This window comes from Mus caroli, unplaced genomic scaffold, assembly GCF_978045245.1.
Source record: "Mus caroli unplaced genomic scaffold, Mus_caroli_1 scaffold_12, whole genome shotgun sequence".
NCBI lineage: Eukaryota > Metazoa > Chordata > Mammalia > Rodentia > Muridae > Mus > Mus caroli.
The window spans coordinates 23,492,253-23,518,686 of record NW_028227267.1 but is presented as its reverse complement, the minus strand read 5'-3'; the positions used below and the strand labels follow the sequence as shown (position 1 = coordinate 23,518,686).

The window sequence follows — 26,434 nt, the reverse complement described above, 5'->3', positions numbered from 1 at the left end:
CTGCAGGACAAGGACTTCTACATATGGTTGACTACATAGCACAAGGACAAAAATGGTAGCCACAAAAACCACAAAAAGGAGTTGCAGTCCTTTACTCTGCATACTGGGCTGTAGTTAGGCCAACTTAAGCTCATCTCCGTGTAGGTTATAAATGAATGGTTATTTTATTTGACCATTACGGGGGGGGGGTAACCCCTAATCTACTTTCCTAACTGCTGGCCTGGCTACCTCCCCACCCATGTGCCCCAGACACTTGCCAGTTTCTCTTGGCCATGTGCTGCTCATGGTCCATCTCCTCCCCCCATCCCCCCTACCTCTAATCCCTCCAGTAATTGACTGTAGCCATTTTATTTAAACAATAGTTTTAAATTAAGGAAGAAGGTTTGCACAATAAAAGCCTGTAGACTTTTGGGTACAGAATTTAGCATTGCAATACATAGACCAATCCTTAGCACTCAGCCAAGTGGAATGTCTTCTAAAATGGTTTCTTGTAGTAAGGATTAAGTAAAATGCATACAAAGTTCAGTAATGTCACTGTCACCTCCACCTGCTGTGAGCAGTTGCTTTCCAGAGTTCAGAAAACACCATCCCTAGTCTCTCTCTCCTTCCTCAGATTCCTCTGTAGGGGGTGTGCTTAGCACTGTAGTACCATAGATGGCCACCAGGTGGTGACCAAGCACCCAAGCTTTACTGTTTTTGTTCCGAACTACCTAACACATTGTAGTTATGTCCAAACTTGAAACTCGTCACTGAGAAGTTCTTCAATTGTCCTGACAGGGAGATGGCTTGCCTTCTTTTCTCAGTGAAGGAGAGTTCCTGACATGCGGAGCTCAAGGCCTCCCAGGGTTTGCCCTAAGATCACCCACTGAGGAGTCTCTGTCATCTCCCTGAGACAACCTACCTGTTCTGCTGTTTCTGGAGTTGGTACCATATAGTTTCCTGGCATGGAAGGATCTGGCCAGGCAGCTCGCTAGCCGAACAGTTTGTCAACAAAGGGCAGACATGCGCATAGCTCAACAAATGGGCCCCATCCTCCCTAAGGGCACTGCGGAATTCCTAGGAAACAGCAGTAACCACCCATAAAAGGAGTTGTGGGACCGTGGGGGCCATGGTGCAGCTATGGAGGGCCCAGGAAGGTTTTATAAGGCAGGAGGGAACTCCATGGTGTCATTTAGGGCACACTGGCAAGGGAAGGGGCTGGATCCTAGTTTGGCTAAAAGGCAGGCTGCAATGAGTGTCCCCAGTTATGACTTGGTGGGAGCAGTTCTGGCTTTGCAGAGGCTGAACTGGAGAAGGGGATTCCAGGGGACACCTAGATCCTGACCCCAAGCCTAGAGAGCCAGCTCTCTTCCTCTCTCCCCACAGTCTCCTTATATTGGCACTGGATATGTTTATATCAAAGAAAAAAAAAAGAGTCTGAGGATTAATTTTTTTTTCTCAAAACATATATTTACCTCCCCACTCAGTACACCTCCGAGCACCTCTGCCAGAACCTCCCTGGAATGTGCAGTTCACCCACCCAGCATCCCATGCCCTCCCTAGCCCTTGGTGACAAGGCCTTTCACAGCTTGCACAATGGCGTCCTTGTCAATACCAAACATCTTCAGCAGCTCAGCTGGCTTGCCACTTCGTGGTACTTGGCTGACAGCCAGGCGAGTGACCGTGACTCCAGGTTCACCCACTACGGCAGCAGACACTGCCTCTCCTATGCCACCTGTGCAGAGGAAAGTCAGAGAGGTCTTAGTCCTGAGCCAGAGATGACAAAGACGGCACAGCCCTTGCCGGAGCAGACATCACTAATCCACCAGGGTTCCCGTGACTTATTCTAAGTCCAGATGTGCACTCTCTTTTTGTTACTTTTTCTTTAGAGATAGCCCAGGATGGCCTCAAGCTAACCCTATCATCTAGGATGACCCTGAACTTCCGATTTGTTCTATCCTACCTCCTGGATGCTGGGATTACAAGCATAAGCCACTTGCCTGATTTTACACAGTGCTGGGATTGAACCTAGGGCTTCGTGCACACAAGGCAAGGACTCTACCATCAGAGCCCTACATCTATTTTTGTTTGTAGCTTTGACTGGCCTAGAACTCCCTATGGAGCTCAAGGTCTTGAATTCAGAGATTCACCCGCCTTCACCTTCTGAGTCCTGGGATTTAGCCTCAACACTTAGCTTTATGTAATTAAAAAAATTGTTTTTAAATGTGTACCGAGTGTTTTTCCTGCATGTCTGTGAGCCACATGCTTGCTCCACGCCCTCAGAGGCCAGGAGAGGACACTGGGGAGCTATAGATGCTTGTGAAGGCGATGTGACTGCCGGGTCTTCCCTGCTCCTTGAGTTAATACTTTAAACACTTCTTTATCTAGTATGTGTGTGTGCACACATGTATGGTACAGGTGGGGGTCAGCTTGACTCCCACAAGTTGTGCATTTGACCTTAGAGTCTCAGCTCGTCTCTCCTCAGAGGCTCCTGTAAGAACAGGCATGCACTTATAGAGGACTCAAGAAGACACTCGGTACTGTCTTTCCTGTTTGTTCCTGTCCAGCCATCTTACCTCCTTGATACGAGGCCCAGGAGTTCAGCTGTGGCCAGAAAACCCAGAGCCTCCATCAGTATAGCTGAGACCTGGCCTCTTCTCAGGCTTTAGGCTTTGGCTTAGGGATCCAGCTAACTCAGTTGCCGGCTGGCTCTACTCCCCGAGCCCCTGCCAGGCCGTGAGCGGCAAAGGCGGACTGTCCTCAGAGGAACTTAAAGTGGTGTCTACCTCTTGCCTCCCCTACTGCTCTCTCTGGCCTTCCCTCGCCAGGCTGGTGCAGCCGCAGTTACCTTCGTAGTAGTGGTCCTCCACGGTGAGGATCCTGCCTTTGGTTGCTCGGGCAGAGTCTAGGATGAGCTTCCTGTCCAGGGGCTTGACAGTGAAGGGATCCAGCACCCGGATGCTGATCTTATCTGCGAGGGAAGACCAGAGTGCGGCTAAGAGAGAGGCTGGCACTGAGCTTCCCCTGTGCTAGAACAGAACTTCAATGGCCCCTTATCCTGAATGGGGGCATCTTGGGCCTAAGAAGAACTACTCTTTGGTGGCTAGCTGTCTGTCCATTTATTCTCACCACTGAGATAGCTCTTCTCCCCTTATTCTCTCCTGTTTGGGAGAGATAGTGGTCAGCTGGGTGCCCTGTGGACCGACTGTTAGAGCAGACTATGGGGCTCTTATCCTCCTATGCCTTTGAAGATAAAAGGAAGAATTCAGATATCTGATCTAACATAAAGGTTTTTGGGGTAATGGGGAAAAGAGCTGTAGCCAGAGTGACTTTCTCAGAATAAAAGCCACCTCACCACACCCAGCTGCCTAGACGGCCTGCCTGGGCGGAGCTTTCTTGACCTCTCAGGCCCAGCTTGCTACAGCCTCAATCCAGTTCACCCCCACATTGCACAGGCCACTCTGAGGTCACCCAACCAAGGGACTATCTTTTGCTTCCTGGTGCTCACAAGCTTGAGATGTGACGTGTCTGGTGATCTTACTGAGAGGATGAGGCTGGCGCTCTGTCCCTACGGTATCACTAGCTAACAACATTATAATAATAATCACAGTATGAATGCCAAGGCACACCTAAGGCCCTGGGACAGTCATAAAGGCTAAGTACCAGTTTACCCATGGGGAATCGGAGACACAAAGACGGTGAATAAGTCATTTAACTAGTGCCCGGCTGAGCTGTGACTTCAGTTTCCCTGGCAGGCTCCATGGCCTCCGATCTGATACACAGGGATCATAGGTGACGATAGTCACCAGTCCTAGAACATAGCAAGGACATGGCATAATGGCTCAAAGGGTGGCTTCAGTTATTGTCATCATGACTTAACTAGAGATTCTATGTGACCAGCCTGTGACCTCCCTGGTCCCTTTCTTTTTACCTTTCTTTAGACTCTCTGCAGCAGCCAAGGCCTCATGCAGAGTTACACCAGCCCCGATCACTGTCACTTGGTCATCCTTGCTCTTCAGGACCACCTGCGGGTGACATGGGGACAGTGAGGGGCCAGAGTAGGGTCTGAGAGTAGAAGCAGCAGCAGGGTGGGTGGCTCCCTTGGGTTCTCATACACGAAGGGCACTGACCTTGGCTTGGCCGACCTGGAAATCCTCGTTGTTGCTATAAATAATGGCATTCTCTGGGCGGCTGGTCCGGATGAAGCAAATGCCCTGGGATTGGAACAGATAAACTGAGAAACACGACAGCTTGGTCTTCTAGAGGGCCACCCTTCCTAGATACAAGCCTCATTTAGTCAGTCAATTATAACCTGGGCACAGTCATTGTGTCCTGGCGCTATGGCAAAGAGATGGGGCTGGTTCTCTGTAGCTGGCACCTCTGAACACACGAGAAGAAGCACCCACAGCTTGGCTAATCTCAGACTGGAAGCAACTTATAAAAGGTAGACTGGCTTGGCTTCTCAGTGGGGCTACTCCCCAGAATGCCTCGGTAAGGCTGGCCCCGGCTCTCGGGTGGGACACGGGAAACTGTATGCCAGTCTGAGGCAAGTCAGTTATTGTCTTGGACCAGGAGGCTCGGGTTACTGTCCTTCAACCCAAGGAAGGCAAACACCAGTGGTCAAGCTGGCAGAGTGCCCATCAGCTGGCCGTGTCTGCCATGATGCACGACGAATGGTATGCTTTGTTCTTCTTCTCAGTCTTGTTTCTTTAAGGTATACACACACGAGGGACATGGCCAGGAAATGCCTCCCTAGGCAGCAAGTGACCAGTTCTACCTTGCACTGGCCTCCTCTTCTGCCTCTGTGGAAGAGCTAGCTTCCAAAAGAACAGCCACACGACTAACCTTTGTGTTGGCTGCTAACTCCACTGCCTTCTCTGTTGCAACTCCATCGCTTGGGTAAAAGACGGTGGACATGGGGACTGACCGGAACATGGCCAGGTCTTCGAGGGCCATCTGAGAGGGCCCGTCTTCCCCTGGAGTATTGAAAAGAAGCTGATGATTGGCTCCCAGCTCCAGTGCGCCCTCCCACACTCACTGGCTGCAGGTGAGAAAGGTACCGTTGCTTAGCAACAGGTCTGAACTCACCAATGGACACACCACAGTGGGAGCCACAGAGGTTGATGTTGCTCTCAGAGATGGCAGCCATGCGAATCTGGTCGAAGGCCCGTGTGAAGAAGGCCGCGAAGGTACTGCAGAAGGGCACTGTCCGGTCACGTGTGGCACAGCCCACGGCAATGCTCACCTGAGGGCAGGAGGGCCAGGTTAGCCCTGAAGAACAGGGAGCCCAGAACCCTCCCGAGGCCACATGTGGGAGGCAGAAGAGGCTGCGATCCCAGTATGCTAACCCTCGAGAGTCGCCTGTGTATCCGTGGCTCTGTCATCTGTTTCCCAGCCCCAAACTCCTTTGACTTGAAATGATTATTTCAAAACTCTTAAAATCAATTTCCTGGGCGTGGTGGCGCACACCTTTAATCCCAGCACTTGGGAGGCAGAGGCAGGCAGATTTCTGAGTTCAAGGCCAGCCTGGTCTACAAAGTGAGTTCCAGGACAGCCAGGGCTACACAGAGAAACCCTGCCTCGAAAAACCAAAAACCAAACCAAAACAAAAAAAAAAACCAACCTGTCTCAAAAGACCAAAAATCAACAAGTTTCCTTTGACACCAGGATGGTTGCAATCTATAATCCCAGCAACTTGGGGCATAGGAGGATCAGGAATTCAAACTAGCCTTAGCTACATATTGAAATCTAGGGCATCCTGGGCTACATAGGAGCCCCCTCCTCCCTTTTTTTAAAGGCTCTATAGACCAGCAGGTCCCCTTTACCTCCATTATCTGTCCTATATACAAGCTCCTCCCTTGGGAATAATCATCCCCAAAATTGGCTACCCAAGGTCAAAGGTCAATGTGGGTTCTAGTTACTCTGTGGTTTTCTTTCAGCTGACCCATGGCTGTCACTCAGCACTGTCAATACGGCTGCCCGAGGGAGAAAGAGGGCTTCTGCCTGCTGCTACCTGTCAGGGTAGCCCTGCAGCTGTGGCTGTGTCCCTCACCCTACCCAGGCACCCACCATGTTTTGCTCGGCAATGTAGCACTCAATGAACCGGTCTGGGTGCTCCTTTTTGAAGAGCTCCGAGAAGGTGGAGTTCTTGGTGTCTCCATCCAGGGCGATGATACGGTCACTGGCGTGGCCCAGCTTGGCGAGGGCTAGTCCATAGGCCTTCCGGGTGGCTATCTGTGGGCAGGAGCAAAGGCTCTGAGGACCACTGAGGCATGTGTGGGGACGGGGTCTAGAGTCTTGTCTGACTTTTAGGGATTTTGAAGCTTCCGAAGGATGAGAAAAATGGGAACCCGGGAGTAGCACGCTTGTAACTCTAGCACTAGGGAGGCAAAGGCAAGAGCATGCTGAACTTAAGGCATCAGGGAACTGAAAACAACAACACAAAGAGAGAAACAGAAAACGAGGCCAGGAACTGCGCACACTCAGGAACACAGGAACTGCACACACACAGGAGCACAAGGGCCCAAGAGCCAGAAGGCTCAGCTGCAGGCTGCATGGATGGGTTTACGCAATGAAAAACCTCGATCAAGACAGCTTTGCCTAGCTTTTGCCAGACTATGAAAAAGTCCTGAACTCTACAATCATTTCAACTAGAAGCTTACTGTGCAACCTTAGGTAAGTACCCTGGCCTCTCTGAGCCTCTACAGGCACATAACTCCCCCATCAGGGAGCAGACAAAGAGCCTGAGCTTCCCTCTTAGGTCACACTTATCCTCACAGCCCCCAGAAGGCACATCTTGGCCAAGACTGTGGGAAGCCAAAGAAGCAAGCAGGCCCACCCCAGTTCCAGTCCATTCACAAAAGAGCCATCCAGGTACCTTGTCCCCCACTTTGTAGCTGGGTGGCGTAGGCATTCGGATGTTAGCAATGTCCACGGATGGGGCATCCTCCTGAGGGGGTGTGGCCAGGATCTTCTTTTTGCTCTGAACCTGGCTGTAAATCTCCTGGATAATCTGCTCGGCCATGTTTTTGGGGAGGGGCTTCCCGTGCCACGCCTCCTTGTCTTCAATCCCTGTAGGACAGGAGACAGGAGGTCAGGTAAGAATGCCCACAGAGGAAAATCAGGGCAACAGTGGTGTCACAGCAAAGGACTTCTGGCCACCACTCAGGGAAATGGCTTGGATGAACCTGAAGAGGAGGAACCATGTGTAGGCAGATGTGTGTCCCCTTTGCCACTGTCCCTGCAGGCCCTGGCCCCAGGCTCCACATCCCTGTCAGAAGACAAAGGAAGAGAGAAAGTACCGCCAAGTTTATCTGACGCATTTGTGAGCGGAGTCCGGTCCTCTCATCCTCTCAGAGCTTTACCATGCGAGGACCAGTGAGGCTTACTATCTGAGGACACTTAATGCCACTGCTGCCCAAGGAGATCCAAGAACAGACCAACCCTTGCAGGCTGCTGAGTTACCTCCAAACCTGCATGGGTTGCAGGGACTAACTCAAAACTGTCAGGCTTAGAAGCAGACACCCTGACCCACCACATCATGGTACCAGCTCGTTTTTCCTTTTTGAGACACAGTCTCACATAGCCCAGGTTAGCCTAAAACTCTCTTCTGTTCCACCAAAGTGTTGGGACACGGACAAAAATATACCACATATTCCCCTGGTCCTACCTTCTGTCTTTTTTTTTTTTTTAAAAACAACCATTTGAACTAGGGTGAAAGTTCTCACTGTCTCTGATCATGTATACTCTGATTTTTCCATCTTTAAAGTAGGCAAGGATTAAATGAGGAGGCCTTGGGATCCGGCGTTCACCCCTGGTGTTGCATAGGGACTATGCCTGCTTCACCCCCAAGCAGGGAACCCTCATCTAGGGACTGGCGAAGGCCTCTGCCACATGCTACTCCATTGCACTGCCTCCTTGGCGAGAATTCAGGTCTTCCCAGGAGCTCCTGGGCTGTACAGTGCCACGCTATACTGCAGCCCAGGGCAGATGGCCAGAGCAGGCAGGGACACTCCATTAAGTGACACCCTACACTAAGGTAGGTACAGGGGTTTTTCCTTCAGGAAACTTCTGTCTGTCCATTTGGTTCAGTTGAGACCAGTCACTTTAGGGAGCAGCCAAGAGCAGGCATTTTTCCAGGCTCAAGGGTGGTGGCTGTGGGGTTGGGGAGGCTCACACACAGACCTGTAATCCCGCGGCCCTTGAAGGTCTTAGCGATGATGGCTGTTGGTTGGTGCTTGGCCTGACCAAAGGCCTTGCACAGCTCCTCCACGCTGTGTCCGTCCACGATGATGGTGTGCCAGCTGGGGACAGAAGCAGCACAGGGTAAGGGGCAGCCAGGTGCCAGAGAACCCTGGAAAGCCCCCAGGAAAGATGTGGCCCAGCATCTGGGAGCTCCATACCATCCCACATGCACACCATCCCATGGCCAAACTCCAGCTGCAAAGTCTAAGTCACTACTACTGTTTCTAATCTACACTCTGCTTCCTTTGCTGAGTTTTAATTTCCCTCTTTCCAAACAACCCAAAGCTTAGCTCATGCGCTGCCTTTTTTCTCCTGATCCACTCATTTCCTCCTAAGCCATATTGCAGGCAATGCACTGGGTTTGGAAGCCACTTGTTATTAGATTCATAAAACGTTTGGCTCGGTGTTTATTTGGAGGACACACCTGACCTCCGCAGATGCTGCGAACTCTTATACACTCAATCACGCTATCCACCACGTGTCAAGGAACTGGGACAACTCTGTGCGCCTAGCGAAGCCAAGGACTTGTACATGCTAGGAAAGAACTTTACCACTGAGCTAGGCCCTCGCCAACACCTTTGGGCATATTAATAAAGATTGTATGTATGTAGCTCAGTGTCAAGCACTTGCCAGCACATGAGGCCCCGGTCCCATCCTCAGAAACACACACAAACACACACGGAGACTATAATTTGTCCAAGGTCATGGTTCAAGTTTACATAGGCCCCAGGGGATTAAACTCAAGTTTCCGGACACATATGATCTTGAAAAGACCCTACAGGCTTGTTGTAGTCATTTCCTTATCTACCCAACAGAAAGAATATACCTAACCCCCACCTCTTCCCTTCGTAAGGTCAAGATACCTTGATGGCTGTACCCACCAACAGTCACAACAAGATTCATTACAAAGGGCAGCCATGATGCTCACCCAAGTCCTCAAACCCTGCCCTTTAAATCCCCCTCAGGCAGTGTGGCCCCTCAGAGCCAACAGCTCCATCCAGAGTATCTTGTCTTTGGGGCTGAGGAGCCATGCTGAGGTCAGGAGCCTTCAGGCTGGCGTGTGCTTCCCTGCTTTGCAGCACTTGGTTTGGAATTCACTGCAATGAAAGCTCAGGTAGGGAAGCCCTGACACCAGATCTTTAGGGGAGGAAGCCAGTCCCTAACCCCCAGGCTGGCTTGGGTCCCCAAACACGTGGGTTTCTGGTCCCATCCTCACGTTCAACTTAGCCTCACTAACTGAGCCTGCATACAACTGTGTCTAGGTGGTAGGCTGTACAACCATGTAAAAGAGCCCTTGCTTTAAAGGAGCCCCTCTCAGGCCATTCGTACGTACCCAAAGGCCTCACAGCGCTTCTGGTAGATGTCCACCTGGTGCTGCAGTGGGGCTGGGTCGCTCTGGCCCAGACGGTTGATGTCAAAAATGGCAACGAGGTTGTCCAGCTTGTAAATTCCAGCAAAGGCCATGGCCTCCCAGACGGAGCCCTCGGAGACCTCCCCATCTCCCAGCATGCAATAGACACGGTAGCTGTGGACAAAAGGCAGGTTGTAGGGCTGGTCCCTCTCCCCTGGGAGTGTGAAGCTCTCAACACCACCCTTCCCAGAAAACCTATCAGGCAGCCTATGGAGAGCGGGCAACAGGGATCTGGGAGGGTCATCGGTATCACTAGGATCCTAATGGCTGGCTGCTGAGATGATGAGGACAAGAGGAAACTAAGGAGACATGGTTGGAAGGACTTGAGAGGCAAGCCCTCTATCGGGAGGGGAACTTGGGAGCCAGGCTCAGTCCACCTAGGGGAAGAACAGGCACAATCGCTTGGCATAGGGACTAGGTGTCTCAGAGGCAGGCTCCTTTGAAGCCCAGGACTTTGTCCTAGGCCTTTCTTCTGTGGGGCTTCCTCTCAATACAGGCAAGTGTGGTCTTCTCAAAGCATAGCGGCGAGGTACGAGCATGAAATCAGGACACGGCACTCAGAGAATACAAGTTTTGTCATGGAAGGGTGGGGCTAGAGCCAGGGGACTGGTTCTGAGACTCCCAAGCCCCAGAAGAGGTGAGGGTCTGGAGGTGAGGTAGCAGCGCCATAGCTGGTGCAGGGCCCTGAACTGAGTGACCTTCTTGAGATGAACTCCCCAAATCCAGAGACCAAGGAAACATTCCACAGTCAAAGGGCTTGTCTGAAGGTGACATGTCTGCCTGCATCCTGGACTGGCATCTCCTTGCTATATAAAAATACATGCAGGAGGGGTGATAGGATGGGGGTGGGGTACCCCTACATCTTTCCTGGTGTCCAACCCTGTGGCTCCGGCTGGCCAGGCTCACAGAGGACATAGATCCTCCCTAGCTGTTCCTGAGAAAGGCCCTCAAAGTGACTGCAGGCCCAGGGCCGGGCAGTCAGAGCTGTCAGCATGACTCAGCACTTCCGCAGCCAGAACTCCCTTCGTGCTTCCTGCTTGGGGCTTCTCTTGTAAGGTGCTTGTTAGATGGGATCACTGGTTACCCTGGCTAGGAGGGCCTATAACTTGGTTTTCCCAAGTTCCCTTTTCTCTCCCTGCAGGTTACCAGGGGCCCCAAAACCCCAAGGGAGCTCTGGCCTGACACAGCAGCTCCCCAAAAGGATCTCCATGATAGAAGCCAAAGAGGCAGCCATGTAGGGATGGATCCTGACCTCCACTAAGAGCTTCTGGGGGTGGGGGGGAGGGGAGATATGAATGGTTGTGTCACATGCTCAACACATTTCCGGAAAGTCAGACAGGAGCCAAGCGGGGTTACAGCATAGTCTTGTATGTCAAGATCAGGGACAAGGCTGGCCCCAGACGGTCAGAAGACTAAGGTGTGTGTGTGTGGGGGGAGACCCTAAGGTCCTGAGATGAGAGTCTGAATATATGTGGGGGTCTAGAGAAACTTGAGTTAACCCTAGCTGGAGATGCCTGGCCTGTCAAGAGTTGGAGATTGGTTCTATACAATGATCCTTTTGAATACAGGTATCAGTATCGCTCTCTAGAGACACCCAGCCAATGACAGAATTCTTAATACTAGACTTGCTCAGGGTTCAAAAAATTCAAAGATGTTGGAGCTTGGGGAACAAGTCAGTAGAAGAGTTGCTGGCTTACTATAATCAAGGCCTTAGCTTCCCTGCCCCCCACCCAAAAAATTAAAGATATGAGATGTGCTTAAAAACTTAGACCAGTCCAAAACCAACAACAGTTTCAGGGAGAGGAGCCTGCCTAATGTGTGTGATTCGTTTTTTTTTTTTTGTTGTGAAGACAGAGTCTCACTATGTAGCCTTCACTCACGTGCTATGCAGCCTGAATGGAGGGATTAAAGGCAGCAGGCAGGCTTAATGTTAATTGTGATGAATTCCATCTACTCTACTCTTTAGATAGCAGAAATAAAAGCTCTTCTAGATTAGAGGAGAAACTAAAAACTAAATAAGGGTCAGGAGCTGCGAGGATGAATTCGTGAGCTCGGATAAAGATAAAGCCAGTGTCCACACAGCAGAGCTGTCTGGAAACCACTCCGCATAGGAGACAAGGCTAAAGGAAATATAGTATGTCTACAGGACATCATACAGCCACTAAAACAGCCCTGGCTCACCGGGCGTGATGGCGCACGCCTGTAATCCCAGCACTCGGGAGGCAGAGGCAGGTGGATTTCTGAGTTTGAGGCCAGCCTGGTCTACAGAGTGAGTTCCAGGACAGCCAGAGCTACACAGAGAACCCCTGTCTCGAAAAACCAAAGGAAAAACAAAAAAACAAAACACAGCCCTTGCTCATTAAACAATGAGAAAATGCCCATGAAAGACTGTTTAGATGTTTTAGGGCTCAGCGGGTAATGGCACCCGATGCCTTATTATTCTCCAGTTATCCTCTGGCTTCCACACTTCGCCATGGATGCTATGCGTTAATGGGGTCGGGGAGGGGAGGGAGACTGTGTTAAAAAGCAAGATGTGAACTTATATTAGGATTACAAATTTGTAAACCTTTTTATGAAGACTTTGAGGGCAAGAAATATATTATTAGATTTAAATTAGGGCAAGGGGTTAAGAAAAGAAACTGAGGCAGGATGATCAGAAATTCAAGGTTAGCCACAGCAACTTAGCAAAATATAGATAAGTAATAAAATGAGGAGCTAAGGTATATGCATGACACTTCTCTCTCTCTCTCTCTCTCTCTCTCTCTCTCTCTCAAATGACTGCTCTCAGTGCTCAACTGGTAATACCAACATGTCATTCCATGAGGGGCTGTTGTCTTCTGGGAGATCTGAATTTTAAATTATGTTTTTCATTGAATAGCTTTCTAGGATGTAGTGTTTTTTGGAAGTGCTATTGAACTTATAGTATTTTGTCCTTGTAAATAAGAATTTTAGCTATGCAAATTACAGGTCACAAAGACATGTGTGTAAAGTATTGTAGTTTTGAAAACCCTGGGACAATGTTTTATTGTCCTTGAATTTCAAAGAGTAACTAACACACTAGGAATTTGAAAACACTGAGAAATTTTTTTAAAAAAATTGTTACCATTGATGAATAAATGATCTTAAAAACAAAACTTTAAAAGACTTTACAGGGATACCACAGCAGTAGCCCACGCAGCTCTATCGGGGTGCTACCGCTGGGTGCCTGGCTGGGCCTGATAATCTCTTGGTGCCCTAAGCGATCTGAGTCCCCCCACCCTCTGGGTACTGTCTGAGGGCCCAGGTCTCAGCCAAGCCTGGCTCTATGCCAACACAGCCTCTGGGAACTAAAGCCCTTCTCTCTACACTGGCTTGTTCTATTATGTTGAGGTCAGAAAATGATCCTTCACGGGGAATTATTTCAAGTATCTGTAGGGAATAATTAACTCACATCTATGGTTCTAGGCCAGATAAAATGTCCTTAAGCATACACCTCATTCTCTGAGACACCTCACCTCAGAGTGAATCACTTCTGGGTGCGGCTACGCCAGCCCTAGAGCTCAATAGCTGTCATCCCAGTGACCCTGGACTGGAGGTTGGGTACTGGAAGGATTGGGGCTCTCCTAGAGACTAACTTTGAAGTCCCCCTGTCCCCTCAAAGAACTTCCTACAACAGTAGGTACTCTCCAGTGTGTAGGGAGAGCAGTCAAGCTTCGTGCAGCTGCCTGTCCTCAGAGGGACCTGGCTGTGGCCACTCTTCTGCAGCGTTGGCCTTCAGGGAAGTGGGATGTCCCTGGCTATGGGCCAGTCCCCTCCAGTTTTCCTAGGAAGCTTTTTGCCCACAGGGCACCTGGGGACTATGGGTGTCCCCAGGTTGCCTTCTGGACACTCAGAGCAAGACAAGAGGATCTAGGTGAGTATTGTCCCTAGCTACTTCATCCTCACGCCTCTCCCATCTCACAGGGGCTTTATCAAGCTGAAGATTAGCACTCAGCCTCGCTCCTACAGGGTGGTCCGGAGGTACTGTTCTGACCAGTGGCTACTCCTAGCAGCCTGTACACTCTGCTTCTGAGACACAACCTGTCCACAGCAGATCACGTGGCTGAAATCTGCCCGAGGGCACTGGGAGTTCTACAAACCGCCTGGTGCTAGAATAGCTAAACCTACCTACCAGGCTGTACCCACACACTGCAGTTTCTTTACTCGCCAATGGGAGGTGACCCAAGGACCCCGGAGCCCTCTGGAACACAATTTGATCCTCTTCAAATGCAAGGGCAAGTAGTCCAGGCCAAGCTTCTTGGTGCCCAGTCAGATACGGGGGTGGGAGGCAGGCTCCTCTGCTACTGCCAGGGTCCAGGCACTGGACTGAGTCTGTGTGGTAGCTCATGTACTCAGAGCAAACCTGGCCTGGAAGCCAGACTCTGGGGCGGCTCCCTCTGTCCTGTAAGTCTGTCTCATCTGAAAAGGTGCTGCCTGTATCACCAGCTTCAGGGCTTTGAGAGCAGAAGACCGAAAGTATTTATCTTACTTAACCCTAGTCAGGCTAGGGGGCAATGTGGGCCGGCTTAGCCTGAGCCACTGAGGACCCCCTCTCAACGTTACCAAGTAGGGAGCGGGGGTTACCTGGCTTTGTCAAAGTATTTGCCTGTGTATGCCATCCCGCAAGCAGCTCCCAGGCCCTGGCCCAGGGAGCCAGTGGCCACATCGGTGAAGGCTTGTTTCTGTCACAAGAGAGATCCACAGTTATTCAAGGGTCCAGTAAAGAGCTGTTTGTTTCCAACTTACACTCCCCTCCCCCACCATCAGTCAGGGCAGCATCCGCACCCAGAGCCAGTGGGTGTGTGAGTGTGTCTCTCCACACAGAAGAAGGCCCTTCTTATTCAGACAGCAAAGCCACTATGGGAGTGGGTTCAGTTCCAAACCCTGTCCCCTAGTGAACTATGTGACGTCAGGCTGGAAACTAAACCTCTCTGAACCTTAATGGTCTTGTGTATAAGCACAGCTTACCACATTCAGAAGCTAGAGGTCAGCGATAGAGAAAATATAACAGATGATAGATAGCATCCGGCCTTAGTGAATACCTACATCACAGTGTGCCAGCGATGTGCCAGCACGTGCTGGGAGCAACTTGGTACAAACGGCTTCATTGCCTAGGTGCCTCTGTACCACGGTACCACCTCTTTAAGTCTCTCTAGGGACCTCTCTTCTTGAGTGGTAGTACCCACTCATGGCTCAGGGGCTCGTGGGGGGAAAGGGAAGCTCGGGGTTCATCCTTGATCAGTACAAGAACTCACCCCGTGCTGGGGAGCACACAACGTGCTCCCATCCCGCCTCATCATAGTTGGCTCCCCTGCCTCATTCCTCTCCCTTGCGCCTAGGACAGGAAGATGAGGCCGGGGTCCAGGAGGCTGCCCGTCAGGGGACTTACCGGGACAGGATGCCCATCCAAGTCAGAGCTGATCTTCCTCAGGTTCAGCAGCTCGGCCTCGGGCAGGAAGCCAGCTTCAGCCCAGACTGCATATAAGATGGGAGCTGCATGGCCCTGTGGGGGTGGGGAGGATGCACAAGGAGGAGGTCACGGGCAGAGCCGCTGGGATCATTCCTACAGCACATGGGCAGGGCCGCTGGGTTCATTCCTACTGCGCATGGGCAGAGCTGCTGGGATCATTCCCACCATGCGTGGAGCTTGGGGCCTGGCCGAGCAGGCCAACCAGGATATCCATTTCAGATGAGGAAGCCAAAGAAGGCTTCTCCCCTTTCATTCCTCTCCAGATTCTTGGTTTCCAGCCCAAAGTTCCCACAGCCAAAAGTGGGTAGACGCCATGTCAGACAGGTGCAGGGTCACAGCTGTGCAGCCGCGGGAGTCCAGCACTCCAGCAGGCAGCAGCCACCCTAATCCTCCTTTCTGGCATGGAACATACTTGGACAGAGTTTTAAGCCCTACAGCCTGCCCTGGGAAGCCAGAGGCTGTCGAGCCAGGCCAGAGGACAGGTGGATTTGGGGGCAATTGTGGTATGGTCTGTGGCTGTGATTTTTACTAGAAGAGGAAAGGCAGGGTATCTGCACGCCCAAACTGCAGTGGAGTGTTACTCAGAAGGAAAGCAAGCCTTGGTCCCCAGGATGCTAGCACAACAGAGGGATTCAGGCAGAAGATAAGAAGGAATCCAGACCTTCTGACCTGGATTTGAGTGCTGCCTGTCAGTATCAAAACTGAGCACACACCCAGCAGAAGCACAGGTTCTGCTGCTACCCTGTACCCTGCTTTGAAGAGTCTTTCTGATGTACCAGGCTACCCGAAGAGTGGAATTGGTTCCTTAGCTCCGGTTCACTACCAGACCGGCACAAGACATAAAGGAGGTGTAGGACCAGCAGGTGGGGTAGGGTGGGCTGGGGCTCACACTGAATTCCAGGGTCCTTACAGGGCCCAGCCCCAGGTAGGTGTGGCAGGCGGCAGGGCTCTTACCTTAGAGAGCACAAAGCGATCATTGTGAGGGTTTCGGGGATCCAGGGCCTTGTAGCGCATGGTATGGAAAAACAGGACAGCCATGATCTCGGCAGCGCTGCAGCATGATGTGGGGTGGCTGTGGCCAAGGAGAGAAGACAGACATGAATACTGTAGCCCCAGACCCTGACCTACAACATCCATTCTGGCATGTGTCAGGGGCCTGAGGACGCCTGTTCTGAGGAGACTCACAAAGGCCTGGCCCATCAGAGCTACATGCTCCCACTCCTTAGAAACACGGTATGGGTTTAAAGGAGGCCACTGTTGATGGCTTAGGATCTGGCGTTGCTAATGGGTCAGGGACTGCCATGCCCTCCAGAGAGTACCCACTGTGAGGGTAGAGCTTACTCCCTACCTAGGAGTTCCTAGAGGGAATCTAAGGACTGGGGAGGGATGATACAACTGACCAAGGAGGCCCACCCCAAAGAGACTGCCCAGAGCTCACCTGCTTATGAGGAGCATTCTGCCCACCCCAGGGTGCCCTGGCGTTATAGGCAGAGGGATAAGGGAAGGTTTGTAAACCCAAAACATCGGACATTAGTTTTCTGGTTGTGTTTTGAATGGCCACTCTGAAAGCTAGCACTCAGAACCATGCAACACACAAGCTCCTATCCTGAAGGTAAAAACCCTTCTGCCTGCCGGAGGTGGGGCTGGCAAGAACCTGCCCTTCCAGTTCTGGAGTGGTAGGGTCTCTATTTTAGAGTCTTGTTTTGATAGCTGAATGAATGGTTTTAGAAAGCACAAGGATTATATCCTAGAGACCGGATTAGTTTTGGTCTCACAGGATCGCTTGATGAACCTGGCCCCTACCCTGGGAATGGGGTCAGAGTCTGCCTAGCCATTCTCTATGAAGGTCAGCCTCCCCCACATGCAGCTCAGCTCGGCCCTGATGTCGCTGTTCCAGACGCTTCACACTAAAACATGCCAACACGAAGCCCAAGGGCGCATGCAGCCTTGGGTGAGGGTCACAGCAGCGGCCTCCTCCCCTCTGGGGCTCCCCATCAGGTTAGGGGTAAATCGCTCTCAGCATAGATGAGTTAGTAAAGAGGTCCAGAATGGTCCATGCTGGTTTAGTTCCCAACACACAGTAGCCTCATACTTAACCATCTCTATGAGAACTCCTGGTCATGGGGGAAAGACACTACACCTGAAAAGAGGGAGGTGAGGACAAGTGAACAAGAAAGTCTTGCCTGTCTCACGGGGAGCCTAGTCCCCAGCTCCCAGCACCAACCTCAGTTGCAGAACACCCCAGGCCAAGTACCCTTCCCACCTGAGTCCAGCCTCGTCCCCAAAATGACTCAGCGGTTAAGAGCTCAAACCCCTCTTCCACAAGTTCCAAGGTCTGCTCCCAGTACCCTTAACCCAGCTCCAGGGGTTCTGACACCCTCTGACCCCCATGGGCACCTACACTTGTATGCATATACCCACACACAGACACACAACTGAAAATAAAATAAATCTTAAAAAAAAATGAATGCAATAAAAATCTGAGGGGGAGGGGGAGATGCGAAATGTCGAGGCTGTTGTGAGGAAGCTTCAGTGGGGAAGGAAGTGCCCAACAAAATAGGAGTGGGGACTCTGCCTACTGACCGCAGGGTGACACTCTTGCATGGCCACAACTAAGGACTCTCAGAGAAACTATATGGCAAAGTGATGTCTGTGGCAGAGGAATGCCCAGGCTCACACAGAGGACACATGGAGGGAGAGATCTTGTTGATTGATAAATAGAACAAACCATTGATTTAAGCTCTCCTAATTAGGCCCCAAAGAGGAAGCCTGTAACACATCTGGCCAGCTGCAGATGTAGTCTTCATACCCACTAAGTAGACCCTATGTGCCTTCTGAATGGGGGGTGGTGGTGGTTTACAGGCTGCCACATACATGGGAGGTATGACTCACTCATCACCCCGGGGCTCTGTCTTTGTTTATGAAGGGGATGCTGTGAAGAGATGCTTGGGTAACCCAGTGAAAGCTAATGCAAACGTTGATTGGCCACTGCCAAACCTCTCAGGGCCTTCAACGACTCATCTATAGGCCAGGACCCTGGCTCACCTGAGTCACTCCGTGCAAGAGAAGAGAATGAGCCAAAGATTGAGAGAAGGTGCTGGAAACTGTAAAGTGCTGAGCACCAGGGAGACAGACATGGCCACTCTGAAACAGCACAGGGACCTGTGGCTTCATGGACTGAACCCCCCTTGCAGTTCAGGCCGCCTGAGCCGATGCCTGCAGGTGCTACCTGTAGTTCACCTGAAGACATTGGCTGAGCAGAGGTGGAGGTATCTACCCTACCACCTGGCTCTTTGTGCTACACAGAAGTTTCAAATAGACTTGGCTGCTTGTTAAAAAATGCTGCCTTGGCCCAAGGAGCCATTTACTATCCGGATCAAGTGGACTGAGTTTAAAGAGCAGAAAAAAAGATTTGTGTGACAACGTGTACAGGGGTACATACATGCACGCAGGTAGCATTGGTGGTCTTTCCTCAGGCACTGTGCACCTTAGTTGATTTCTGAGACAATCTCCTTGGCCTGGGACTTACCAGTCAAACCGCTGAGCCCCATGAAGCCCCCGTCCCTGCCTCATGTGTATGGAATTATGAGCGGATACCATGCCCAGCTTCTTCACATGCGTTCTGAGGGTTCTCAGGTCCTAATGCTTATAAGGTATGAACTAACACTCTAGCCCAGAAAAGAAATTCAAAATAAAACAAGAGCTACAGATGGCTCAGAGGTTAAGAGCACTGACGACTCTTCCGAAGGACCCAGGTTCAATTCCCAGCACCCACAATGGAGGTTGACAATCTTCAACTCCAGCACCAGGGGATCCAATGCCCTCTTCTGGCTTCTATCATCACTGCATGTAAAACATCCATACACATAAACTGAGAAATAGAATTCCCAGAAATTCATGAAACAGTAAGCGAATATTTAATAGAAAGAATGAGAGCTAAGAGCTAGTCCTTTCTAAGTTATTATTTGCAGGGGCGGTGCTGGGGATTGGAGCCAAGGCTGCTGAGCAAGGCAAACCCTCTAATAACACACTACACTTCTAGCCCAAAGGCTAGTACATACGGGGAGTGAAGTAGTTGGGAGACCGAAAAGCTAGCCAACTTTTGTCTGTCTGTCTGTCTTCTAGATTTTAAGACAGGGTTTCTCTGTATAAACCTGGCTGTGAAATTCATTCTGTAGACCAGGCTGACCTTGAACTCAGAGATCTGCCTGTCTCTGCCTCCCAAATGCTGGGATTAAAGATGTGTGCCACCACCACGAAGCATTGTTGTTGTTTTAAGTAGAACTTAAGGTCCAAGTATATGGTAAATATTCTGATCTACCTGATGTAAATAGATTTGAAAACAGAAAACGCTCTGGGGAAATATAATTTACCCAAACTTGTTCAAGAAGGAGAAAACTTGAGGCACTTGGCTGTATAGAATGAACATGTTGGAGAGGCCTCGTCCCCAAGACCCAGCAAGCCAATGTACTGGAATATACACAGGAGCAATCATATGCTCCCTATGTACTCCACATGTTCCCACAGCAAGGAACCATCTGGAACGAAGCCTTACATGCATCAATAGAATAGATGAATGAAATACAACGGGGCACCATAGCAGTAGCAATTTGTGACCCAACATCAACGTCACCTCACGAACACAGCATGAAAACTGTACACCAGAGACATAACAGAGAAGACATTGTAAATATTTACACATGTAATTTATGCACATTATATAAAGAAGACAGAATAAAGGCGCATCCAGGGTGTTTTGTGGGATAGCAGGAGATAAAGAAAGATAAGGTGACAAAGAAGTCACCTCCTCTATCACCTCCCCATCTTATTCTGTGAGACAGTCTTTCATTGAACCTGAGTCACTAACTGGCTAGACAGGGTGGCCAGTGAGCTCTGGGGTTGTTCTAACAGAGCTGGGACTACAGGTGTCCATTGGAGATCTGACCTCAGGTCCCCACGCTTGCATACAGCCTTTTTTTTTAATGCGCCCATCTCCCTCCCAACTTTATATTTGGTAAATTGGGTGTGGTGGTACACACCTGTAATCTTAGCACTTTTGAGGCAGAGGCAAGAGGTTTTCCCATGAATCCAAGGACAGCTTGCTCTCTATAGTGTGTTCCAGGCCAGCCAGGTTTATAGAGTAAGACCTTGTTCCTGAATAAATTCAGGGTGTCAGATGGAAGTCCCTCAGACACAGAGCTGATTCTCACCCAGAACGAACCTAACCCTGGACCCCAGGCCATTTCTCTGGATCTTCACCCTGCTTTCCCTCTTCTGAACCAGCTAAGTTAATAGTTGCACTAATGTCATCACAGATCAGGTCTAATGGATTTTACATTTGGGGCTGGGACTGTCTGGGTCCTCAGAAGCCAGGCGACCTGTCCCCGCAAACAATAGAGCTAGGACAAAGCAGGATGGTAAGAGAGACTGGTGATTGAATGTGTGACATACAAGGGGATAGTGAAATGAAAGAAGAATCATGCCACCACATGAACACATCGACATCTTATACCACGTGCAAGGAGCCAGACCCAAAAGACCTCATTCTGTCCAGTTGCATTATGATAAAAGTATCCAGATGAATTAAATTTACAGAGATGGGAAATCAGACCCAGTATGGGATGAGACGGAAACCTGGGCAAGAGAGACCTTTCGGAGGCTGGAAAATGTCCTAAAGTTAGACGTGATAAAGCCACTAACTTTGATGACTTTAGATTTAAAAAAAAAATTAGCTGAGAATATAATTCAGTGGTAGGTACTTGCTTGGCTCTGGGTCCATTCTCTAGTACCACAAAAACAGAAGTGTACATTTAAAACTTTTCATTCTGCAAAGCCCCCCTCCACAGAGCTGTCACAGATCTGTTTGTAGAAGGAAAACAGTGTTCAGAAAGCCCAGTGGAGGAAGCTCTCAGGAGTTTGTGCTCCTAGACAAGTTGTACCACCTTTAGCGGTCATGGTCTTCACCGTTCACAGATGCGGAGCAAGAGGTCCCAGCGTGATCTCTGCTCTACCTAACCACTAGGTCCAAGGGCACCCTACCAGCTCTGTTCAAGTCCCTGGCCTTTGGGGTGTCCCTGCTCTTAATTCTGTAGGACTAGGGTCTGGAGACACTGGGGCAAGTCTAAGAGCCAGTTTGAGTTCAGGGGAAGCCATGAGGTCATCACCAGCAGACCCTAACGTAGTGCCCACCGCTGGTTCCTAGCTTTAAGGAATATGGTCGTTAGCACTCTGCTGACTCAGAGGTTACCCAGGCAAAGAGCCCAGTAGTCCAAGAGCTGCCAGGTGTCTTCACCCTGAGTTGAGAAACACTGTTGCTGCTGTTGAGGCAATCTCAACCACAAGGTTTTGCTCTTGCCTCAGTCAGAAGGCCCGAGGCAGCCTGAAAGGAGCTAGCCCTTGGAGGCCTTTTCTACTTGAAGAAGCTGATTCCACACAGGGGCTAGAGTCCTGAGAGGGCCCTCTGCACAGTTGGTCAGAATGTTCCTGAATGCCAGAGCTGGGGAACAGGGAACTAACCACTTTCACTGCAGGGCTTGGGACCCAGAGCCTACTTACTCTGAACCCTTAGCTTCACTCCTAAGGGACCTGATTTGAAAGCTACAGTTTTGCCGGGCGTGGTGGCAAACGCCTTTAATCCCAGCACTCGGGAGGCAGAGGCAGGCGGATTTCTGAGTTCGAGACCAGCCTGGTCTACAGAGTGAGTTCCAGGACAGCCAGGGCTACACAGAAAAACTCTGTCTCGAAAATAATAATAATAAAAATAAATTTAAAAAAGGAAAGCGACGGTTTGGATGCTATTTATGTGTTTCCCATTGGAAGTCTGGTCCTGAGCATAGAGGTAGTGTGGAACCCTGAAAGACCCTTAGCTAAACTTGGGCTATGCTTTCTGGAGGTACTGTGGTTTGTGGGACCTGCCCCTCCTTGGTCTCCATCTTCCTCTTTGGCTGTGTTTTTTCCTCTCACATATTCCCACCAGGAGCCTCACCCACACATGCTGTTTGAACTTCCTCCATCTAAAAACAACTGTTTAAACAATAACAAACCCAAAACAAACAAACAAACAAACAAGGATAAAATCCAACTTAACAACCTTGTCTTTGGGCTGGAGAGTAGACTTGTGGGATTAAAATTACTTTTTGCTCTTGTCAGGGACCTAAGTCCTATTCCTAGCACCCACATGATGGCTCACAACCATCCAGAATTCCAGCTCCAGGGAATTCAATGTCCTCTTCTGACTTTCACAGGTACTAGGCATGTACATACATGTACACATACATACATGTAGGAAAAACACTCATACACACAATCTAAAAACAAACAACAAACTCCAACCAAAATAAACAAATAAAATAAAACTCGTTTCTTTGGGGGATGGGGCAGAGACACATAACTTTAATCCCAGCACTTGGGAGACAAAGGCAGGCAGATCTCTGTGAGCTCAAGATCACCCTGGTCTACAAAGTTCAGGGACAGCCAGGTTTCTGTTACACACAGAAACCATGCCTTCAGAAATAAAAAAAACAACCCCCCCCAAAAAAAAACCCCAAGAAACAACAATAAAAACCTTTTTTTCTGTAAAGTTAGACTGCCTCATGTATCTTGTAATAATTAATAATGAAAAAAAAAAAAAAAAAGGCTAACCACTTTTGTAAGATCCCATCACTTAAAGATGGAGAAATGGAAGTTCTAAGAAAGTTAGGATCTTCCTGACAAATACATCTGCTGTTCAGAACAGAGACAGGTTAGATCTGTCTCCTGTGCTCACAAGCCAGGGCTGGGTCTACCCTATCCTCCCAGGTACTCACTCTCCCCAAAGCCTAAGGGACTAGCTGAAAGCACAGACTACTTCCCCTTTAAGTCAGGCCCAACTCTGATGCATCCTCAGGTGGCACTGGCCTCCATCTGGCTAACACAACCTAGCCCTGCAAGTGAGGGCTGAGAACACTTAGCAGCCACAGCAACCTGGCCACTTCTGACAAGGCCATTGGAGTTTCTTTGATAAAGCTTGGGTGAGTTGGACCCTTGCCACAGCCGCCTCTGTATGAGAAAAAGATGACCCGGGAAAGCCTGACCCGTGGACGCACTGTCCACCAAGCTCCCCACACAGAAGCCAGTGGACTCACTTTCTGTGGCCTGGTGAAGTCTATTGTCTACAGTGCTGATGATGCACTATGGGAAGTCTGTCCAGTCAGGACTTCTTGCCATCCTGAAACCATCACCCCAAATTGTCCCAAAAGATGGGACAGACTGGTTAGGTGGCCAGTTCAGCTGTCTGCAACTGACTGGGTCAGAACTTCAGAACTGAGCCTGCTTTCACACGTGATGAACTCTCTCACTGTAGTGAGCATCCAAAGAAACATTCAGTCAAAATACATTCACATCTCAAGTCTTCCCCAAACACTTTCTGTACACGCACACACTCTTTGCACACACATTTCAAAATCATTCTTGTGACAGGGGTTGAGGAGCAATGCTACTTCCTTCTGAAAAACAAAATTTCTCCAAGTAGTACCTTTCTGCAAGGAAAATATATACCGGAACTGGCAACCCATACACTCAGCCTTTGCGTACCCACCTCTTCCATTTGTAGCGGATTCTTTCAGAGTTCAATGACTGCCTAAGGCTACAATGTAAACAGTGTAACTCTGTAGCCACCTTCAACCTTCTCCCCTGGAGACCACCCCTGCTTTGGAAGTCCCTAAGAGCCGTAAATGTTACTTAGTTTCTCTTCATCTGAACTTGGCTTTCCCTGCTCCTCCAGCCTGATGCCGTCCCATGTGCCCAAGAGGACTTTCTGATAGGCCAGGCCCCCAGCAGGCAGTACTAAATAGCCACTGATTTCCCCAGTCTGGGGAAATCAACATACTACACTTCAGTGTCTTCATGTGTAAACTGATTATCAGAATGCCACCCCAGGACGCTGTGTTGCCCAGGAATACCCACTTAGTTTCTCCCTGATCCTGGAAAGGTCTACATGCGTATCCAGCATTGTAGAATGGTCAGCTGCATAGGTACCAGCTAGTCAACTACTTCGCCCCTCTGACCAGACTTCAGACCTGGAGGGAGATGTAGGGGCCAGTAAAGAACAAGTAATAAACGATGTGGATGTGAAGATCTACTCTGTGCTAAGCTAGGTAGAGAGGACAGTATCTCTACCAGACACTGAGGAAATCCAGAGAAAAGGAAGTCAGGTCTCTACTTGGGCAGGGAGCACCCTCTATCATAGGCAGTGAGCTAAAGCCAAGACAGATAACAGGTCCAAAGTATGCATGGGAAGTTGGGTGGCAAAGGGTTCCCAGTTCAAACCTTCTGAGGACATCCCGTCTTAAAAGCACAAGGGCTAAGTTAAGGAGGAACCCACGGTAAAAGGCCAGAGAAATGCACTCCTTTAATAATATGTTCTGTATGGAACTGGCCAAAATCCAGAATCCTGGTCTTTGTTCTAAGCTCACAGCTTGTCTGGGTTCCTAAAATCTCCCTCCCCAGAACCCCAAACCATTCCAAGAAGCCCAGACCTCTCTGTCTCAGGTCTCACACCAGGCCCAATGGAGACCTTAGAATTTCTTGAAACCACCCAGTGTGCAAACACCGTTAGCCCAGAACTTCCTATTTCGCGTGGGCCTCGCCCCTTCTTTCTACAAGCTCCCTTCTCCCCAGACTCTCACTCCAACCTCTTTGCTCGGGTCTAAGCCTCTCTTGGTGTTGCATCGTCACCTCCCTGCCCCCACCCTGGAGTCTTCAGCAGCACCGGGACCCCAGCCCACACATAGCAGGAGAGGCAAGAAGTGTCGAGGAGGGGAGCGTGGTTAGAGATACAGAGAAGGGTGGGCCCACAGTCTTCTGCAAAATGGTGGGCTCTACACACATTCTCTGCCTACATTGCAAGGGCTGAAATTTCAGCTCTTACTGTGACCTTGGACAACTGATATAAACCCGGAACCTCAGTTTCCCCATCTGCAAACCAGTGGAACCAACAGGCTGGTGGAGAGCTGGAGCCCACACGTGCTCAGGTTTCTCCCGCCAGCAGTCATGGTGGCCTCCGGGGTGCAGCCAGAGCGAGGAGGCGCGCCCGGGTGCAGCGGGAACCGGGAAGCCCGGGCCGGCTGGAGGCGCTCGCGAGACCCGAGGCCCACGCGGTCGAACCGGGCCGCTCCGGAGCAGCGGAAGGCTCCGCCATCTGACCGCGCCCTCGTGGCGACATCGTGCTGCGCGACACAGAGCCAGGGAGGCCGCGGGACCCGGCTCCCAGCCCCGCCAGAAGCGCGCGCTCACCCTGAGCCTGCCGCGGTGGTGGCCTGGATGGAGCTGATGCGTAGGCGATTGGCTGTGTCCTTCAGGGCCTGGAGCTTCTGCTGATCTGGCTTATGGTAACCTTCCATGGCGTGGTAGGGCGAGGACGAGGACGAGAACGCAGAGGACAGAGACACAGAGCCAGCAGCGGCTCAGGAAGCGACCCGCAGTGACCGAGGACGGGTGCTGCGGGCGGGCGCGTTAAGACTCCCTAGGACCCGCCCATGGGGGGCGGGGCGGGGGTGGGGCGGGGCGCCGAATCACCCCAGGCCGACGAGTGGCCTCTGGCCACGCCCCGCATTTAGTGGACACATTTAGTGGAAGTCGCCAGGCCTGGGGGCTCTGTCCCCGCACAGTGCCCTGTTGGAATTAACCACACACTAACAGTAGCAATAAAGTAACTTCGCCACTACTCCAGGTTCTAAGCATGGCTCAGAGTTCCGCGGCTGACTTGGGTAAGACTGAGAAGAGAGATACTCATCGGTAATTGCACTTTTCTAAGGAAAAGGTTGAGGCTTGGCAAGGTTAGATTGAGATTACAGGGCTGGTGGGTAGCGCCGCAACAGATTATCCTCAGTCCAAAAAGATCCCAGACATGAGAATAAATATACACTGCCAGAAACGATAATACTGAGAAGTTACTAGGAGTATGCTGGTCTCAGACTACTAGAGCCTACCGACAAGAGTGGATTCAAAGAGATTACTGGGTTTGCCTCTGTAAGGACAGTTAGCTCCTACTGCTCTTACCAGATCTGGTGGAGCTGAGAGGACTGAGCAGCTGTAACAGAAAGCGTTGCCTTCACAGTCTCCTTGGATCAGTCTCATTGGATCCATGACACACACTCGGGTCAATACCGTTTCCAGAGGCGGAGGTTGTTGCAATTTACAGAGAGGATATAAAGGCAAGCCTGTGAGTGGGTGCTGGGCAGAGGCAGAGGAAGGCACTAGTACAGCCTTGGACCAGGTCCTCTCTGTGTCCTCCACAGAGCTCAAACTCAGTCATGAGACAATGGGCCCTGTGC

The 26,434-nt window shown here is 50.5% G+C and overlaps 1 protein-coding gene across 1 annotated transcript; it reads right to left on the bottom strand.

The window, feature by feature from the left end:
• Positions 1–1,411: 1,411 nt before the first annotated feature.
• Positions 1,412–25,564, bottom strand: Tkt (transketolase). The gene is made up of 14 exons (XM_021181349.2): positions 25,395–25,564; positions 16,077–16,194; positions 15,042–15,155; positions 14,237–14,334; positions 9,557–9,748; positions 8,164–8,282; positions 6,857–7,050; positions 6,049–6,213; positions 5,068–5,224; positions 4,825–4,955; positions 4,110–4,193; positions 3,911–4,004; positions 2,828–2,950; positions 1,412–1,714 (listed from the first exon to the last, which is right to left on the bottom strand). The coding sequence occupies exons 1-14, from the start codon at positions 25,499–25,501 to the stop codon at positions 1,539–1,541; spliced, it is 1,872 nt and encodes a 623-aa protein (XP_021037008.1). The 5' UTR covers positions 25,502–25,564; the 3' UTR covers positions 1,412–1,538.
• Between the last annotated feature and the right edge of the window lie 870 nt (positions 25,565–26,434).

Bases quoted from the DNA above. Each gene is read 5' to 3' on its own strand.
- Tkt (XM_021181349.2), bottom strand. From the start codon at position 25,501: ATGGAAGGTTACCATAAGCCAGATCAGCAGAAGCTCCAGGCCCTGAAG. The intron at 6,214-6,856 runs GTACCTGGATGG...TCCTGCCCACAG, and splicing joins GCTACAAAGTGGGGGACAAG to ATAGCCACCCGGAAGGCCTA. The intron at 4,956-5,067 runs GTGAGTTCAGAC...TCAATACTCCAG, and splicing joins CCACTGTGGTGTGTCCATTG to GGGAAGACGGGCCCTCTCAG.